Raw genomic sequence first — 19,806 nt, forward strand, 5'->3', positions numbered from 1 at the left:
TTTAACAAAATATAATTACCTTCCCTATCCCTTTTAATCATGTCTATTTTTGCTTTGGCTTTGTCAGATATCATGATTGCAACTCCTGGCTTCTTTCTATTAGTTGAGGCCCAGAAGGTCTTACTCCATCCTTTAATTCTGACCTTGTGGGTGTCTAACCCCCTCATGTGTGTTTCTTGAAGACAACATATGGTAGGGTTTTGGATTCTAATCCATTCTGCTATTTGTCTACATTTTATGGGTGAGTTCATCCCATTCACGTTCAAAGTTATGATTGTCACTTGTGGACTCCCTGGCATTTTGATATCCTTCCCTAATTCTAACCTTTCTTCTTCAGCTCTACCTTTTAATCCAGTGATTTACTTTAAATCAGTCCCCCTTGTCTCCTCCCTTGATATGTTTCCCTTTCTAGTCCCTCCCTTTTTGTTCCCTCATCCTCCCCCCTCTCCTTCCCTCCCTTTTTGTGTTCCCTCATCCCCTACCCACCTTGGTTTTCCCTTCTCCCTACCCCTGTTGGATAAGATAGAATTCAAGATCCCAATGGATCTGGATGCTCTTCCCTCTCAGAGTTGATTTCACTGAGAGTAAGGTATAAGTAAAAACTCTCTTCCTCTCCTTCTTATAGGAGTAGAAAAACTGATTCTTGCCAGAAGAACAAGTCTTATTTATCCAATTGTGAATCCAAATGTGTATAAATATAATCCTGTATTTATCCAATTGTGACAAACTTTTGAGGTTTCCCCAAAGAAATAAAAAAAAGAAAGGCAAAAAACCCCCAAACAACAATAAACTAGAAAGTCTGAAGGCTGTAGACTGGAGGATAGCTTTGTATTCCAAGTAGGATATTAAGCAGGAGCTATGAAAACTAACCTCTTATTTCTTCAGGGAGGGAGCAAGCTACCTTAGGAAATCCCCTTCTCTATATATTGTGTTATTACCACCAAAACACATAACTCTTATGCAAAAGAACCTCAGACTTTTATATAAGAAAACAAGAAAATGATTTTAGCCTAGTATTATGTCAACTTTGTGTATCTAATGGCTTTGCAATTTAGTGATATTTTCTGTTTTCCAAATTCTTGTTTAGATCCATATACCTGGACTTCTACCCATAGTTCATTGATTATAATCATATGGTATATCACCAATGGCTAAGGGGTGAACTTATCACAAGGTAACATAAATTATTGTTTTTCATCTATATTTATAAATGACTTATCTAACAGCCTATCATCCATGAGAAGTAGTAGATTCCCTTGTATTAGATATTTTCCTTCAAGCAGTGAAGCACTTGTTAAGGAAGTGGTAGAAAGGATTCTTATTCCTTGAGGGATTAGAGAAAATGAATGCCTTGGGTCCTTTCCAGATCTGAGGATCTGTAGTTCTTTTTAGACTGGTTTTCTGAAAAAAGATAAATGGCTTTTCCTCAACTTCATAGGACCTCTCATGGTTTATATTTTATTGGCATGATCTTCAAAAACACATGTCACATGAGAACAAAATACAGATTTTTAAAGCTTAAAGTACCAAAGAAATATAAAAGATCATAACTATAAAGGTACTGAACAAGAAAAACATATTAAAGACACTTCTACTTTTTAAAATCCACACAAATAATACTAGAACTACAGAGCTGAAAGGAACTCTGCTTATTATTTGTGAACCTTAGGCAAGGCTTTTAACATCTCTGAGCCTCAGTTTTTTTCCTCTGGAAAGGTTAGATGAGATTTCAAAGGTTACTTTTTATCTTATTGTTTAAATTTTTCATAGAGGACTTAGAATTGTTGTATCTTTGCTTTTATGAATTGTTTGTTATAAGATTTATTTGCATTCTTAGCCAGGATCCCTAACTATTGCTTTGTGCCAAAGGGAAAACATGATCTGTTTTCTAATGATCTATTTTATAATGAACCAAAACATGATCTACTTTAAAACACAGTGAACTAGAAAAACTATGGAGAAAAAAGGGATTGTTTATTCATTACATTTAAGTTCTCTGTATTTGTTCTAATGGAATTCTATCTGTAAAAGAAGAAAGCCGAAGTCTTCACTTCTTCTTTCTGGAGTGGCAGAATGAGTAGTTTTTCTCTTTTTTAATGAAGAAAATGTGCTGATTACAAAATTTATATATTTATAATTGCTTTATTTTTGATGGGTGGGAAAAATCCTGGGAATAGTCTATATGTCAAATAATTGTGGAAGAACTAAATAAATTAAGGTACATTGATAGATTACTGCATAGTCAAAATTACAAATATTAAGACTACAAAGTCATGGAAAGACTGGGAAGTGTTGGACAGGGAAGAAAAAAGAACAATATACATTATTCATTAACTACACTGTATTCAACAACAAAACTATGCAATGTAATGCAAAAGAAGGAAATTGGTCAAGAGAATAATATGTATGTATTAATCATCAACTGTAAATGTAAATAACAATGACAGCAAAAATTTCTTCAAGCCCCTAGAAGAAAAAGAGAAAAGAAGGAAATATAGCAAATATACTATCATTATTTATAGGTACTTCTCAAAAACTGTGTTTCAGAGAAGATGCTGACCTGTTGAAAGAGGGAGTTACCAAACTCAAGAATTCTCTATATTTATGAAATCACAGGTTAAGTTCCTATACATATCCTTAAAGTTTATTTATTGTTAAGTTGCTAGGTTGAGTGGTGGATACAGTGTGATTACTTGAATAAATATACATATTTCCATATCTTACTACTACTGTTTCATTTCTTGAGATGGTATCATAATGTTATGAACAAAATTAAAGTAAACTGAGGCACAACCAATTTATTGACAAAGAATGAATTTGTCCATAAACAGGGTCTCAACCCCCTCAGAACAGTTAAAACTCTGAAAGAGGGGGACAGCTTTCTTTTATAGACAAAAGAAAGATCATTTAGTATCATATTTAGTATATTTAGTATCATAGAAAAAAACAATATGACTGGTTACAAAGCTTGTATCATAGGTGCAAGGAATACTATGATTGGCTGGAAATTAGGAATGAGAGGCAAGTAACAACCCTTCCTTACATTTGTTGCAAAGAAATTTCATTGTTTGAGTCCACCTGCAAAGACAGTTTAATAGCAGTGGACCAGACTACCTTGGATAACAGCCAGACTTCCTGCCATCCATTTGCATCTTTTTTTTTAATATCTTTTCCTTTCTTTGCAGAAATTTATAAAAGTATTTGGGACTGCAGATGTCAAAACAAAATTTAATTTCTTAACATCTAGATAAAACAGTCTCAGTCCTCCCTGCCATTGTCATATTTGTCAATGGCCAAAGTGGTGGTTCTTTCCATTTAAAGCACAGAAAATGTTACTTGTGTAATAATTAAAAGTATTGAAGAGGATTTGAAGAGGTACAGGGGATACAGGAAGGCCTGGTAACAGGGAATGGAGGAGTGGAAGGAACAGAGGGAATAGGGAGACTGGTGAGGTAAAAAGGAGAGGTTGTACCAAGGAATGGAAGAGAGGGGACAAAGGTACCCCCTGGGGCTGAGAAACTGTCTTTGTAATTCCCTCTCACTCAACCCACAAGACAGGTACCCTTGGTAAGGATTAGGTTATGGCTGACAGAACCAGTGTTTAGAATGACTTATGGAAATAGTGGAGTTTACTCCTCAAGGCTTGTCTAGTAGTTGCAACCCCAGAAGTTCCCCTTGTCTGGCAGGCAGACTGTCACTATTGGCTTTTGTTGTTTAGCTTAGGCTAATGGCTAGCTAAGCCACCAGCTTCTCTTTCTCTTTGTTATCCCTCCAATATTAATCTGACTGTGATATTCTATTTTTCAAGTAGTTTAATAATTAGAGTCAATCAAGAAAGGGGACAGGTAAGTGGGAATAGGAGACCCTTGCTTCTTCTTCAGCTAAGCCAAGCTGGCTCAGCTTCAGCTTATCTATCTTCTTCTTAGCTAGTCACTATCTCTATCCTACTAAACTAAAGGCAAATGTCCTTTTTGAGAGGGTTGAAGGATGGAAAGGATTTTCAGGGTGACCCTTTTCAGCAGCTTACTTTTGTCTTGTTCTTCCTCACACATACAGGAACCTTCTTCTCCAGGGGAAGGGAATGGAGGCAAGGTTTTCCACAGGTTGGGATATAGAGTTCCTGGTCTTTGCTCCACACTCAACAGAGTTCAGAGGGCAAAAGCCCCTTTCTGTTAGCAGTTTCTCCCATAATCCTCTTCTTTCACTCCAACCATCATTCCCCCTCCCATCACATTCCAACCAATGTCTGCTCCATCTCAGTGGGCAGAAATGCAAAAGCTTGATTCACAGTTTTCCTTTCCACACTTGCTTCCTGAATTATCTTCTTGTGAGCCTATACTCTTGCACAAACTGAGGATTCACTGTGTTTTCTTGATCCATGGTTTTGAGCAGCTCATCCAGCTCTATACATTTCAGCATCTCCTGATCAGTGTTATGAAGCATAGCTGGATTATTATATTTTTCAGGATTATCATGGAAACTGACCATACCATCTTTTTGATTAATACTTGTAAAAATTTCACCATCTTCTATCATATGAAGGAGATATTTTTTAGCCTCCTGAGGTCCTGACAACTGTACATAACTTCCCATGTCTTATAATGATGTCAAAAATATCTTCGATAGCCTTTGAGAGGACAAACACTGCTTAGCTAGTCTATATTGTTATTTCTAGTGAAAGTTCTACTATGTTTGTCTGCCAGAATTCTGGTTCTGATGGATTATTGGTTGAATAAAACTTGTGCTAATTCATGGTAAGCATCGCTAAGGGGCTTAATGAATCTATTTATCATTTAAGAATTATATTTTGGCAGCTTTTGAACTTTGCTCAGTAATATCAAAGAAACTAGAATATACTTTTTATATGATTCCAACATAATGTGACTGATTGCTATGGCAGTAGTAGGTATGGCCTATTCATAAAAATAGAATGCTCTTTCAAAGTACTTTAGCTCCATGTAGATCATTCCACCATAGTGGTGGTAACATAAAAAGTGCTTTGTGTCATAAGCCCCATTCTCCTTACAAATGTCCATCATATCCACATCCAGATGGTGGAGCGTAGCAGGCTTGAAGCATTTTGCCATCAAACAAAACTAGCAGAGATATGCGGAGGTCAGCTGGTTTGTATTCATCTGCATCTTGTCTATGCTTTTTCTGAAGATACCAGTTCCTTGCAGGGCCTGTTTTCTTTCCATGAGAGCATTTGTTACCTAGGGAAAAAACCCCGTAAAACTGTCTGTTGCATATCTAATATGTTCCCCATTATAAGTGCTGATAAAAAGCTGAACCTATAAGAATAATGTTTCAAAGTCAGGTACATTAGGCATAGAAAACTTCACAAACAGAATTGGAAGAACCCCCAAGGAATGCTCCTGAACATTCAAAGCACCAAGTACTGTATCAAGATGGGATGTAATTTTTGCTAACAGTTCTCCATTTTGTTTATCAGTTCACAAAGTTGAGTCATTTTTCCTTGAGCCAAGAGCTGCCTGATGCTGTTCATGAATTTCTCCAGGGCCAATGCAATGTTAAGCCCAGGGAGGAAGGGAAAGGGGGATAGGGCAGAGGGAGGCCCAGACTGCAGCAGGGAGCTCTTTGGACTTGCAGCGATTGAACAAGGTGGCCCTCCAACCCACTTGGCAGGAATTCTCCATTTGCGTCTATCAAAAACAACAGATTTCCTTGAGGCAAGAATAGAACAGTGATCAGCAGGAGAAATAAACTTCTAAACTTAACTCTGAGACAAAGCAGAATTTACAGGAAAGTTGAATTTCCAAAATTAACTCTTAGACAAATGAAACATGACATAAGCCGTTACAAAATATAGGCAGTGATATAGAATTGAAATCAATAACAAAATAGAATCGTTTTGATTTTTCCAATTTTCACTAAGAACAAGACTAACAAAACATCCACCCCATAAACCTGGGGAGCAATCTACCATAAATATATACAGCATCAGTGGGAAGAGGTGATTCACCCATAGAGCACCCTAGTGGAGAGTAAGACACTTTTAAGAAACAAATATGGTCAAGGTGACACTCCCCAAGATGAATAGGTAAAGAATCCCTTTCAAGAGTCAGGCTTTTTTTTTCTATAGCTGACTCTTCTTGAGTTCCAGAATTCATACTGCTCAAAGATGTCTCCAGCTCTGCATTAGTGAAACATTATCTGTAGAATTATGTTTAGTTTTTGGGTGCCAAAATTTAGGAGGAACATTGATAAGTTAGAATGTTCAGACAAGGAAAATGCAGATGTAGGGGTTTGAGTACTTTTATCACTTTGTCTCATAAAATTTCAAGGTATTCTATAAAAAAAGGCTTGTTGCTTTCTTGTTTTGTAGCATAATGTTTAAACAGTATTTGTATTGATTTCATCTTAATTTAGCTTCTGACTATTATTCAGATCTCTTGAAGAACTATTCTTAAAATATTTTTACTTAATAAATTAATGCTTTAAATCAATAAAAAACTATAAGATCAAGAGTCCTCAAAGGAAATTAATAAGCAATTCTCAAAGGAAGAAATTAAGTGATTAGCCATATGAAAAAATACTAGAGAAATACAAATTAAAGTAACTCTGAGGTACTATTTGCTGGAGAAGAAAATGGCAAACCACTTTAGTATATTTACCAAAAAAACTCCCAAATGGAGTCACAAAGAGTTGGACATGATTGAAACAACTCAACAGCCACACATTGTATTTCATATCCACAAGACTAACAAAGATGGCAAAAAAAGGGCAAAATGACAATTATTAAAGGGACTGTGGGAAAACAGGATCACTATTGGTAACTACTCTGTAACCCCAGCCAGGCCTGGTCTCCCCAATTCTTCATGTTCCAAAATGACCATTTCCTTTATTTCCCTCCTTTCCTCAAAGTCCAAATTGGCTATTTTCAAATGAGGTTAGGAAATAAGCAATTTCTTTCAATATCCCTCTTCATTTTTTCCTGGAGAACTTTACCTTCTTTGCCACATCATCATAATAACCAGGAGTTAAAACATTTTAAGACTCATAAAATGCTTTACATGTTATTTTATCCTTACAACAAACCTCTGGGAGAGGAACCATTATTGCTTCCATTTTACAGATGAAGAAACTGAAGCATAGAGTGGTTTAAGTAACTTGTCCTAGATCACACAGCTAGGAAGAATCTGAGGTAGGTTTTGAATTATGATCTTCCTCATTCTAAATTCATCACTGTATCTCTCCTCTGAATGGAGCTGCCTCATCAGGGTCTACTTTGTATTTATTTATGTATATGTCTTATTCTCTCTATAATGCAATTCTTTTGGGAAGAACAGGGAGAACTTTTTTTATTTTTAATCTTCCAGTAACTCATATAGTAGTTTTGCACTTAATAAAAGTGTGCCAAATGGAATGGACTTGAGAGTTATTAAAATAATTATGATGTGTAAACCAAATCTCACTACCCTTTGGAGATAACTGTCTGACCTTTGTTTTGTCTTCCTTTATATGCCTATATAAATACATCATAGAGTGGTGTCTTGACATACATATAAATTGGATTTTAAGTGAGGCAGAATTGCAGAAAGTTTTCATTCAAATTCAGTGGCAATACAAGTCAGGAAAACTGGTGATGGTCCAGGATATCTTGGATGACCTTGACCTCTTCAATCTTTGACCAAGCTCTAAATGCTCCACACTCCCTTGACACTCCTCTAACTTACCAATGGGTTTGCGGCTCATTGGTTATCCTAAACTTAGTTTAGCCTATCTGTTGAGAAAGTTTACGTGGGTTTGGCTGCTGTGTGTGTTACTGCTTCTGGGAGCCACAGGTGAGAGTTGGGTAGCAGGCAGACACCAAGGGAGGCAAATCAGCCCTGAAAAGGGCTCAGTAAGTACTCACACCAGAAGTGCTAGTCCTCCTTGAACACCCACACACCCCATACCCTCCAGAGGTATATGTATGTTAAAAGGAAGATAGCTGGTGAATTTGAAAGCTTCTATTTGGCATTATTTGGTTAGTATGCTATCCCTCTCACTTGGTTTTCTTACCTGTCTTTCTTAGTCTCCTTTGCTAAATTTTCATCCACATAATGACTCCAAATGATAAGCATATCCTAATGCCTCTTCTTTCTAGGTTCTATCTCTTAGCAACATCCTTAGCTTCCATGAATTTAAGCAACATCTCTATGCAGGTCACTTCCAGATCTCCACATCCATCTTTAAAGCTCTCCTCTGTGTTCTAGTCCCATACCATCTATGTCATCTGGAGAATTTGATCTGATAATCCAAAATCTCAAATGCAAGTCAAAATCAGATTTTATTATTTTCTCCCACTCCTTCCAAAACACATTTTCCTTCTAGGTTTTCCTATTTCTGTCAAAGCTATCAACCTTCCAGTCCCTCAGGTTCACAATCTCAGTATTATCCTTGACACCTTTCTCTCACTCGTTCTACATATCTAATTGTTAATTGCCAGAACCTATAGTTTCCCTCTCAGATATATATTCCCTTCTCTCACAGATACTATCCTAATTTAGATCCTCATTCCCCTTTGACAGAGATATTGCAATTGGTCTCCTAATTGGTCTTACCTCAAGTCTTTCCCTCTCCAAGCTATTCTCAACACAGCTGCCAAGCTGATATTCCCAAAACTCAAGTCTAACTATGTAATCCCCCATTTAACAAATTCCCTGAAGAGAATACAAACTCCTTGAAGATAGAGATGATTTAATTGTTGTCTTAACTCCAATGCTTGGCACAGAGATGGGCACAAAATAAGTCCTTGTTGCTTAATAGGAATTGCAGAGAGGATTAAGGTTTGGCAAAAAGAAAATTTTTTCTAACAATAAAGTTTTCAAAAGTGAGATTTGTTGGTTTTCGCAAGGGTAGGTTCTCCAACACTGAAGAAACAAAGACTGAATGAACACTTGTTAGATATATTACTGAGGGATTTTTATTTAGATAGGATTACAGCAGACAATTCCAACTGTGAGTTGTCATTCGTGGTTGTGTAGGGCATATGTAAAATACAATATTCTAGTGCCATCTTCTGGCACAATTTTATATTCTAGAAATGGTTTCATATAGTTTGGAAAGTTTTTTTTTTTAAATCATGAAAAGTGATTGGTATAGAGATTAAACAATTGCTTTTAAATTAGGGTAATAGTTTAAAATATGGCATATATTTATAAACTGCACGAATTCTGAGGTTTCATTGTAAATCTAAGAAATATCAACTTTGTGTGTTAATATATGTTAGAAATGATGGATTTCCAGATGGCTAACAGTGGAAAGAACCTTTGAGATGATCGGTTTTTAATGACCTAGAAAGTTAGATAGCTTTCATCCTAATAAATGAAAAAAAAAATGTATGTGAGTCTTCTGTAATATTTGTTTCCTTCCTTAGGTAATATGGCTTGAGTGTTTCCTTTCTCAAGCCTACAGAAAGGCAGTTTATAATTATATTAATTATCCAGGGAGAGAATGCAATATGTGAATTGCCCATCAGAGTAACTCTGTGGAACATTTTTTTTAAAGCTGCAATATCCTCTACTATTGGTCACTAGAGGGTGCTCAACCTGAAGATGACCTAGATTGCTACCCATACTACTGAAATTGTAGCATCCAATGGGTTGGTCAGACTCAGAATTTAATGATAGCTAGATTTTATGTAGCTTTTTAAGTTTTTCAAAGTATTTGACATACTATTTAATTTTATTTCATCTATTTACCACTTTTAGGCATCTTCACTTAACTAAATAGCTTAAAATCAATAACAAATATAGATACATTAAAATCATATAAAAGGCATTTTAAAATTCTTATCTATGAATTTTTCCTCAAGAATACCAGAAACTAAATATGACTTGGGGACTGTGATCAATTTCTTTTTAGTTATAATGAAACTCCCTAAAACTTGAAAACCTTTCAGGGTTTCTGTACAATTAATAAAACCATTCCTATTATCAAACAAACAAAAAATTTGTTTTTGAAGGAAAAAAATGTGTAACTTCCCATAGAAAGTTGTATCCATTTTCTTTGGGATAAAATAAAATATAAGGACATGCCTACATTAGCAGTAATGAATTGCAGTGTCTCATAATATTCCATGTTTTTAACTTTGTCTTTGTTCCAGAGGTAATGATGTGGAAAATTCATGGTTGCCTCTTGATTTATGGTTCATCTTCATATTAGTGGTAATGAGATCTGCTGGGGGGAAAACCCCCAAACTCTGAGAACCAAGAGACCTTGGGTTTTGTTATAACACTTAATAATATAGTGCTTCAGAGTTTTAAAATGTTTTATTTACATTTTTTATTTGATACTTATAACAATGACCCTGTAGAGTTAGCGGAGTCTTATTATTATTGCCATTTTAGAGAGGAGGAAACAAATTGAAACAGGTAAAGGTCATTTGCTCAATGTTAAGAAGTTGCCCAAGTTTGGAGTTTAAAATCTTCTAATCTCATTTAATGTAGTCATATGCTTCAATACTTTAAGGATTCATGATTTCATTTTGATGCAAATTGTAAATTTTAATGAGTTTCTGGAGACAAAAAAAAAAACCAAGCTCCTGCTATGCCCCTTAAAACTAAAGATGTTCTTCAGACAATAATACACTCTCTCTCTCTCTCTCTCTCTCTCTCTCTCTCTCTCTCTCTCTCTCTCTCTCTCTCTCTCTCTCTCTCTCTCTCTCTCTCTCTCTCTCCATCAACAGAAATAGTCAGTCTTTCTAGCTGGGCAGAACCTTTTAGAGAGTAAACTAGACTGGCATATCATTGAGAAACCAAGTTTACCTCCATATCAGAATGAAGCATCAGAAAAGAATTTTATTTATGATAGGATCTTTTATATTTAAGTTTATATTGGGCAACTATAGCACAGTGTAGCACAGTGGATAGAGCTCTAGGTCTGGAATCAAAGTTAATGCTGTTCAGTCAGACTCTTTGTAACTCCATTTGGGGCTTTCTTGGCAAAGATACTGGAGTGGTTTGCCATTTCCTCCTACAGCTCATTTAACAGATAAGGAACTGAGACAAATAGTGTTAAGTGACTTGCCCAAGGTCACATAGCTAATGAGTGTCTGAGGCCATTGAACTCAGGAAGAGGCCTCTTCCTGACTCCTCACCTAGTAATCTATCCTCTTCACATATATAATTGATATCAAATATCTTGCTTTCTCAAGTTGGGGAGAGAGGTAGGAGAGCGGGAGGGAGAGGATTTGGAATTTAAAATTTTTAAATGATTGTTAAAATGTTTTTTATATTCAATTGGTAATTTTCATATTTCATGAAACAAAAATTTAGAAAAGAAAACACATCTCTCCTACCTATAGCTGTAAATGCCTCCCCCTCCCCCAATAGTGCTAGTTATTTATTTATTTATTTATTTATTAAAAATATGATTTTTGAAGCTAAGAAGGATTTTTATAAACTGGAGCAGAGTGAAGTGAGCAGAACCAGAAGAACAATTTATACAAGATTAACAATGTAAGGGAAAACATTATTCCAGAGGATCCATGAAGAATGCTATTCACCTCCTAACAAAGACATGAATTTGGGATGGAGAAAGAAACATATTTTCAGTCACAGTCAAACTATGCAAACTTTGCTAAAGCAAAAAGGAAAAGAAGGAAAAGAGGGTCATTAAAGCATTTTTTAAAAAATCACAGAAGAGAACAAAAAAAAGGTCAGAAGGAAATATAGAGAAGTAGTACATCTTTGAAGGGTATGTGGTGAAAAATTAAGATTACTCTCAGCCAGGCACTGAATTAAGCATAAAGGAAACAAATTACAAATAAAAATGTTCATTTTCATGTTCAATCCTCTTTTTCTGTTCTACTTTGTAGAACAGAATTTTTAATTTGATGTTAATAATTTATTAAATTATATATTTTCAAAGTTATTTAAATATATTTAACATTAAAACTATTTAAATGTATTTGAGATATATTTATTTAGTACTTATGTAATTTGTTTAAATATATTTATCATATATTTACTTATATTACAAATTCTATATTTTTTATATTTTATTATTGTATTTTAATACATTTCTTTTTATGTAAATATATTTTATATCTGTTTTTTATTTATTTAAAAAATAATTTTAATTTGTGAAAATGATCATTTGATTTGGTGTTAAGTTCAGAATATAAAAATAAAATTAAAAGAGCCCATTGGTAGAATATGCTTTACATATAGCTGTATAATAAATATTTGATGAACTGATCATATTTTAAGATAAAAGCTTTGTTAAGTTGGCATGGGTGGAAGCAAGAAAGTGGTAAGAGCTAATGTATATTATTCCCAGGAAGTCTGGTGGGGAAGGGAAAGTAGTCTGGTAAAGAAAGGATGATAGCTAGTTCAGGCTTCCAGGTCATAAGAGGTTTTTGTCTTTGTTGCTTAAATATTAGAGAGGGAGAATAATTAATAGAATGAGAGCCAGCCTTGGAGTCAGGGAGACCTAGATTCAAATTCTGCCTCATACATATAAGCAACATTTTTATGCACAAGTCACTCTAAATTATAGATGAGTTGCCCAGCTTTACCAGTGGAAATAGTTTCTCTACCTAGGATTCACTACACCAATGAAATCATACAATCAGACACCTATAAGTAAATAAGACCTACATTTGTAGGCAGAAAAGGAGTCTTTGGAAAGGGAAGAGGGGATAGGTGATGAAGGAGATGGATCTTGAGTGCAGAGAGATTAGCCTTGACATGAAATCCGGGGTGAATGGAGTGGGTGGATGAAGACAGACAGGAAAACATAACATAGAAGGAAGCAAACCAAGTAGGTACATGAGGAACCAAGATACATTTTTTGTATGTATGAAGCATAGTTTATATGAGTGTGATTAATTGATCCTTCTTACTAACATACATTCTCTGTGATGCTTTTGCACTTATTCAAATATTCAATATTGCAAAAATAGGAACAAAAAGAAAACTAAAAAAAAAATCTAAAATCAGTCTTGTAGAGGTAGCAACAAATTGGTTTTTCCTTTTTCTCCCTACTTCTTAGCAGTGCCTTGATAAATAGATTGCATTTAAAATGCTTTAAAATTCTGCTTTTTTTAAACCCCTTGCTTGGTTTAGTTTTTGAAGCTTGGTTTTTGTCACCATTCATACTCTTTAGCAATCATCATTTTTATATCCTGCCCCTCCCCCAACGGTTTGCCACTATCTACAATCATCAACAACTCTATGCTTCATGTTTCCTCAAAATCCAGAGAGAAATTCAGAATTTTAATGTTGAGCTAGGTTAAACAAAGTAAGACTTTCTTTAAAAAGCAGCAGATTTTTCAGCAAATACATTAGTGGTGATGTAGGATGATCAGACACCAGGAACTCTGCATTCCAATCCTTTGCTTCTTGCAAATTATGAGTGCCAACTGGAAAAATCATTTTATTATTGTCACTTCCACTACTACTCCTTATACTCCTATTACTACTGACATCCCATTTTCATCAATCTCGAGACAGGGAGGCATAAACACTCTATTGGTTGTCCCAAAAGCCTGAGTAGGACTTTGAGCTTATTTTACACCAAGATTTTAAAACTAAACTGTAGAAGACAGCTAGGTGGCTTGAGAGCCAGACCTAGAGACGAAGGCTGTGGGTTCAAATTTGAACTCAGGCACTTCCCAATTGTGTGACCCTGGGCAAGTCACTTAACCCTTACTGTCTAGGCCTTATCACTCTTAGGTCTTAGAGTATTGGTTCTAAGGCAGAAGGTAAGGGTTTAAAAAAAAAAACCAACTAAGCTATGATGGCTTAAAAACTGCATTCCGACCTTTGAGACATTCTGTATTTGCAGCGTATGTCCAGTCACTAAAATCGGATCCTTCCATGTCAAGGCTTTTCAGGCCCGTTAGATCGTCAGTCCTTTCCCTTCTGTAAGCCGTCCTGGCATCCATTCTGAGGTTCTCTGGGTCTCTTCTACTCGCTCTCATTCTGAGAGTTTCGAGAATCTCACTGCCATACATCCTACAGTTTTGAAATCTTGCATAGAGGGTTCAGATGCCCGGATCGGGGCCTAATGAGAGTCTAGCCCTCCCGAACCCGGGTTTCCTTCCTCCCACAACCCAGGAGGATTTCGTTAACAGTCTTCGATCTCCCCCACTCCTCGACCCGGCTTCCCACGTGTCTTCACAACCTAAAGGCTACGGGCGGGTCAGGGGGCGGGGCCGCCGCGTGGCAGGTAAGGGGGGGGCTGAGGTTAGGGGGAGGAGCGGACGTCACGCGGGCAGCAGGTGAGGCCTCTGCGTCAACATGGCCGCCTGCTGCCGACTCCAGGGGCAGTGGCTCCCTGAGCCTAACCGGAGCAGCCGTGGTCCCCGCCCCTCCTGCCGCCGCTTCTGCAGTTCGCCACACCGGCTCCCACCCGGCCACTGTACCGCGTTTTCGCTGCTGCTCTTCTTCCTCTGCTGGCTGTGCGGAAGCGCGGGGGCCGCTCCGGAACCGGGGCACTGGGCCGTTACCGTCAGCAATGTAAGTGGAGTCTCTGGGAGGCGAGGCCCGGGGCTGGATGCGGCGCCTTTCCAGCCTCCCGGAAGCCGCAGGAGATCAAATCTATTCCCCTTCTCTCGTAATCCCCTTTCAACGTCAAAGCCAAGGTCAAGGCCCTCACAGACCCTCCCTGTGGAGGCTCGCCTTTGGCCTCTATGGGCGGGGATATATCGGAGCCTTACCTCGTAAGACCCGGGCTACACGTATAAGAGGCCTGGGGCGAGGGGCCGACATGCCACTTAACTCACAGTCCCCGGCTTGCCGCTTGGGTGGAATCACATCTGGAGGTAGCAGTGGCTTCTGCTGCGAAATTGGTCCAAGAGAACGATACAAACCTGGCCTGGGTTTTAAACTCACAGTTGCTTGCCTTGATTTCAGAGAGAGTAGGTGGGGGGAAGGGGGGGGGGTTGTTTTGTTTATTTTGTTTGGAGTGCTTGGCTTGGATTCAGAAAGACCTGTTCAAACCTAACTTCTGACTACCAATAAGCATTTATTTAAATATCTATCTAGAGCTTACTTTATGTTAGCCACCATCTGAGCCCCATGCGGTCCAGGAGCTCACATTTGAATGCAAATAACTACGTATGTAAACAGTTTACCTAGTAGATCAACTGTGCTCTACAAGGGGAGGTATTAGCAATTTCAGAGTCAGATTTTGGAGTCTTAAAGGAAGACGAGAGAGATGGAGGTAGGGGAAGGATCATATTCCAGACACAGGGAACAGCTAGTGCAAAGGCAAGGATGGAGGACTAAAGTGTCTTGTTTGATGATCTGCCAGTAATTAGGTCAGTATAGCTGGATTCTGGTGTATAGAGGAGAGTAAAATGTAAAAAGAGTCAGCTCAGTGGCTAGTGAACTGGGCCTGGGGTCTGGTCAAATTTGACCTCAGGCTCTTACTATGTGACCCTGGGTAAATCACTTAATGTCTGTTTGCTCAAATCCAGTGGAGAAGGAAATGGGAAATCACTAGTATCTTTGCTAAGAAAACCTCATACTGGGTCACAGAGTCAGACACTATTGAACATCAACTTATTTTAAAATAGAAGAACACTGGAAAAGCAGGATGGAACCAGATTTTGAAAAGCTTTAAGTGACAAAGGATTTTGTTGTTGATATTGAAGCCACTGATATAGGGAGCCACTGGAATTGGGAGTGAGGGGAAGTTTTGACCTGGGCAGACTTTGGATAAATGACTTTTGAACCTAAAGATGGATTTTAGAGATGAGAGACAGGGATACCTCCAATTAGAAGGCTAAGCATGTCATGATGACACTAGCTTTGTGACCCTAGCTGGTTGATGGGATCAAAGATTTTTAATTGGAAGGAAAAAGGCCATCTAATTCTACTCTTTAATCTTACAGGTAAGGCACTGACAGAGAGTTTAAGTGACTTGTCCAAGGTCAAACAGGTAGTAGAACAGGGATTTAAACCTGCATTCTCATTGCAAGTCCAGCACTGGCTGGACATATTCCACAATGTCTGTGTGCTTTAAGCAATTCCTTAGGAATTATTTACCAGTTTTAGGTTGGTGGTGGGAAATTTCATACCAGAAGTCATAGATTTAGAGCTGGAAAGGTTTTTGAAAGTCATTCAGTCCAACCATATCATTTTACAGATAAGAAAATTGTAAATCATACATGTGCCAAATATGAGGGATTTGAAATGATGACTGCAAATTCAGGATGTAATTTTACTTGTGCATTTTGTATACTGTCTGGCACATAGTAAATGTGCTTGTTGACTGGCTTTTAATAAATATATAATTTACTCATAAATTATGATTATCACTATTTCTGAATATACAAAGGTAGAGGGGAAAGTTTTTGAGGGAGTGTTTGAAAGGGTTAATTTTAGAGTGAGTAGGTAAAAATGTCTTTACAAGGAAACACCATGAGAAAACATGGAAAGGAAATAGGTAGGAGGGTAGTAATTATTTTGTTTTATTTTTTATACCCCTACTTTCTTCTTAGAATCAATATTATGTATTGGCTACAAGTTAGAAAAATGGGAAAGTCTAGGCAATGGAAGTTAAGTGATTTGCCCTGGGTCACCTAGTTAATGTTAGGGAGAGAGGAATGAAGAATGAGAGAGGAAAAAGGGAAGGATAGCTGCCCTGGCCTGATCTGAACCCGGCAGGAGTTCCGGGGCCTCAGCCAAGGGTTCTCTCCAGAGGCTAGTGATTCCAGAAAGCCAAGGGAAAGGGAGTCCCAAGAGATGGACCTTTCCAGAGGCTATTGCCTCCAGGAAAGCCAAAGAAAAGGAGTCAGCCTTGTATTCACCATGTGATCATTTAAGGAAAGCAGTCTGAGGTCTCACTCTGGAGCTCCTCCACAGTTAAGTCCCTCTCACAAGAAGTGTCGCAAAATATAAAGGCAGTTCTTTACATCACTTCCTGTGTCTCACATGTACCAATGGTGACTTAAACTTGGCTTTGGACAGCCTACAGGGTCAGTCAGTTGTTTCTGATTTGTCACTTGCTAGCATACTCGGGTCATAGACCTTTCTTCCCCACTTAATCCTTAAGTGGGGGTGTATACTTTCCTAGTTGTTAAAATTCTAAAGACTAAACAGGGTGGAGAAAAATCTAAAATTCACATTAGGAAATGAGGCCAGATTTGAACCCAGGGGCTCTCATCTCTAGGCCTGGCTCTCAATCCACTGAGCCACCTAACTTCCACTGGAGGGTAATTAGAAAATATGAAAAAGGAAGGGGTAGAGTTGTGGGAAATTTTTGCAGAGAAGGCAGAAGAGAACATAGTATCTTTTCCTTTTCATAGGTCAGATGCTTTGTCATGGATCCAGGATTTTGGATGAGAGCAGTATTTTCTCTATTGGAGGGAAATTAGTATGATGTTTTGACTTAATCTCACCAATACTGATATATACTCAGCTAGACCTTGAATCTATTTCTAGGAATTATAAGAATCTCTTACTTCATTAAAGCTAACAGAGAATATATAGTTATCATTGAAGTAGAGTGGTAGAAGTAAAATGACTTCAATTTTTCATGTCTGCAGTGTTTCTACAGAATCATAAACTTTGTAAATGTAGAGCACCACATTAGTTACTTCCTATTAGCTTGAGTAAAGAATTATTAAAGTGGAGATATTAATTTTCCATTGAACTCTGGGGACAAATAATTTCCTGTTCTTGTGTTAAGTTTTGCCATTTATATAACAAATTAAAAATAAGGTCAGAAGTAATTTAATACTAATTACATATACAGCCTCAGAGAAGAAAGGGAAGAAGGATCACTGAAGGAGCTAAGAACTCACTTGTAGCTGAACATTTGGTATGAAATACTTCCTGAAAAGAGAGGGGACCTGTGCTCTTTTAAGGAAAAAAACCCAATAAGTAGCATTGGTTTATAACTTCTTAAAGGGAGATAACCATTAGAAAGCAATAAAGAGATCCTAGGTCATTAGTTCCTCTAATTTACTCCAAAATCACTATACCACACGTATAATAATAGGTACATTATAGGAAGTATAATAGGCCAGAAGTTACCAAGCAAAATAAAAAAGAAAGCCATCAATAAAACCCATAATACGCATATTACTTTTTTTTACACATACATAATACTGGAAGAAAAAACCCTTAGTAAAACTATGGCCTTAAATTTGTTTATATGTATATATTTATGTATGTACATACACATACACACACATATAAGCTCAAAAGTATTGATAACCAGAAAGGCAAACTAGGGACCCTAATTTAAGGAGGAAAATTTGATATCAAAGAAATCACTGAGATATGGGATAGAACCTTTGATAACAATATAACTTTGAAAAGGTAAATAAGCCTAGGAACTAGTAATATATATGATGCAGGATTTTTTCATGCTATATAGAGTTCCTAATCCTGTTTCTTCATGGTGTGGGTTTTTAGGTCCTTATGAAGTAAAAGGGCTTTTGGTATCATTGATCAGTCATGCGCAAACTTGTCAAGTTAAAATTGTGATTCATCACAAGAAAGTAGGCTTAGTGTATGTGGTGTATTTTTTTTTTTTTACTGCAGCACAGCTTATCTTCTAAGGGACTAAGAGGATGGACAAAGGTTGAGAGAGTATTCACGTTGATCAAATTATGGATCTGTAGTTGTATTAAAGTATATACTTGGAGATAAGTGTCAGATAAGTAGAGAGAAGTCTGTTTTCAGGGTATACACAGCGTATTTCAGTACAGAGACAGACATTTTGTTCAAACATGAAGATGTACAGAAAAATGAAATGAAAATAATGGAAGGGAAAGTCATTCTTTACTAGTCACATACATTTTCATAGAACTAATGTCTGGAGGAAATTAGATCAAGCTAAATAGGAAGCAATTAACAATTTTTAATTTTTATTACTATTTTGTATTTTAGAAGTTAAATTCAACCATGTGGTTACTTATTCTCTCCATCAGTATAGATTACAGCTCCTTTAATCCCTGATAGATGACCCTTGATTGCCCTGGATACTCATCATTTATTGGATAACCTCCTGTTCAGAGACTTAGAACATTTCCTGTTACAACTGGAGATTGCAAAGGAAGAAAATATTCAAAGAAAATATTTTTCTAGTATTTTGTCCCTTATATCTTACTCCATTCCAAATAATTTTTCCTTTTTAAATGCAATTTTAAGAGCAGACTGCATAATAGCATATTCTTATGCTGCTGAACTAATGGAAGCTAAAATAAAGGATTGTAATATGGTAACTCTTTCTTGAAGTGAGATGGAAACATGCAACATTATAGCTTCTTGACTCACCACAGCTTCACAGTTTTCAAAGAAAATTCAGTTCTGATTTTGAAAATCTTCTTTGAATTCAGCTACACGATTCTAGGAACCCTTTTAACAGGTGGAAATTGAAGCCTTTCCAGGTGTTGTTTGTTGGCAGAGGCTTGTAGAGAACCTTTAGACTTTATGAAAAAGATAACTAAAACTATTCATCTTGATTATGCTAATACTAAATAATTAAGTATATATGTGAAATAATGGGCAGAAAATTTGCACATTTTCAAGGTATTAGATAATGTACATATAGTTTTGATGATAAGCAATTAAAGTGTACCTTATGATTTCTTTCAAATAAATACAGTATCCATGGAAAAAAATAACTTTTGGTGCTTTAAAATATGCAAAGCCATTTATATACAGGTTTACATGACTAGGTAGCATGAGAAAAATTATTAAAACTCAGGTCTTCTGTATATACTGGGCCATCCTGGCCTATCAAAAAAGAAGGAAATTTCAATGTCTTTTCAGCATTTATTAAAAATCAGATTAGTTATTTTATTGTGGTTTAGGTCAGCTATCACTTAGCCATATG

The 19,806-nt window shown here is 36.8% G+C and overlaps 1 protein-coding gene, 1 long non-coding RNA gene and 1 pseudogene across 7 annotated transcripts in view; 1 reads left to right on the top strand and 2 right to left on the bottom strand.

The window, feature by feature from the left end:
* Nucleotides 1-1,498: 1,498 nt before the first annotated feature.
* LOC130456549 (COP9 signalosome complex subunit 3-like) lies at nt 1,499-11,897 on the bottom strand (annotated as a pseudogene).
* Nucleotides 11,898-13,192: 1,295 nt separating this feature from the next.
* Nucleotides 13,193-14,071, bottom strand: LOC130456550 (uncharacterized). The gene is made up of 2 exons (XR_008915593.1): nt 13,774-14,071; nt 13,193-13,372 (listed from the first exon to the last, which is right to left on the bottom strand). It is a non-coding gene; the product is annotated as an uncharacterized LOC130456550 (long non-coding RNA).
* Nucleotides 14,072-14,185: 114 nt separating this feature from the next.
* Nucleotides 14,186-19,806, top strand: part of TMEM87B (transmembrane protein 87B) — a 46,502-nt gene continuing 40,881 nt past the window's right edge. The window contains exon 1 of one of the 6 annotated variants that reach the window (XM_056813782.1): nt 14,186-14,471. In XM_056813782.1, coding sequence (XP_056669760.1) covers nt 14,253-14,471 — 219 coding nt within the window. In that variant the 5' untranslated portion in view covers nt 14,186-14,252. The remainder of the gene's footprint in view (nt 14,472-19,806) is intronic. The other 5 variants (XM_056813781.1, XM_056813777.1, XM_056813778.1 and 2 more) reach the window with 5 other exon arrangements.

Source organism: Monodelphis domestica, chromosome 1 (genome assembly GCF_027887165.1).
Source record: "Monodelphis domestica isolate mMonDom1 chromosome 1, mMonDom1.pri, whole genome shotgun sequence".
Taxonomy (NCBI): Eukaryota; Metazoa; Chordata; class Mammalia; order Didelphimorphia; family Didelphidae; genus Monodelphis; species Monodelphis domestica.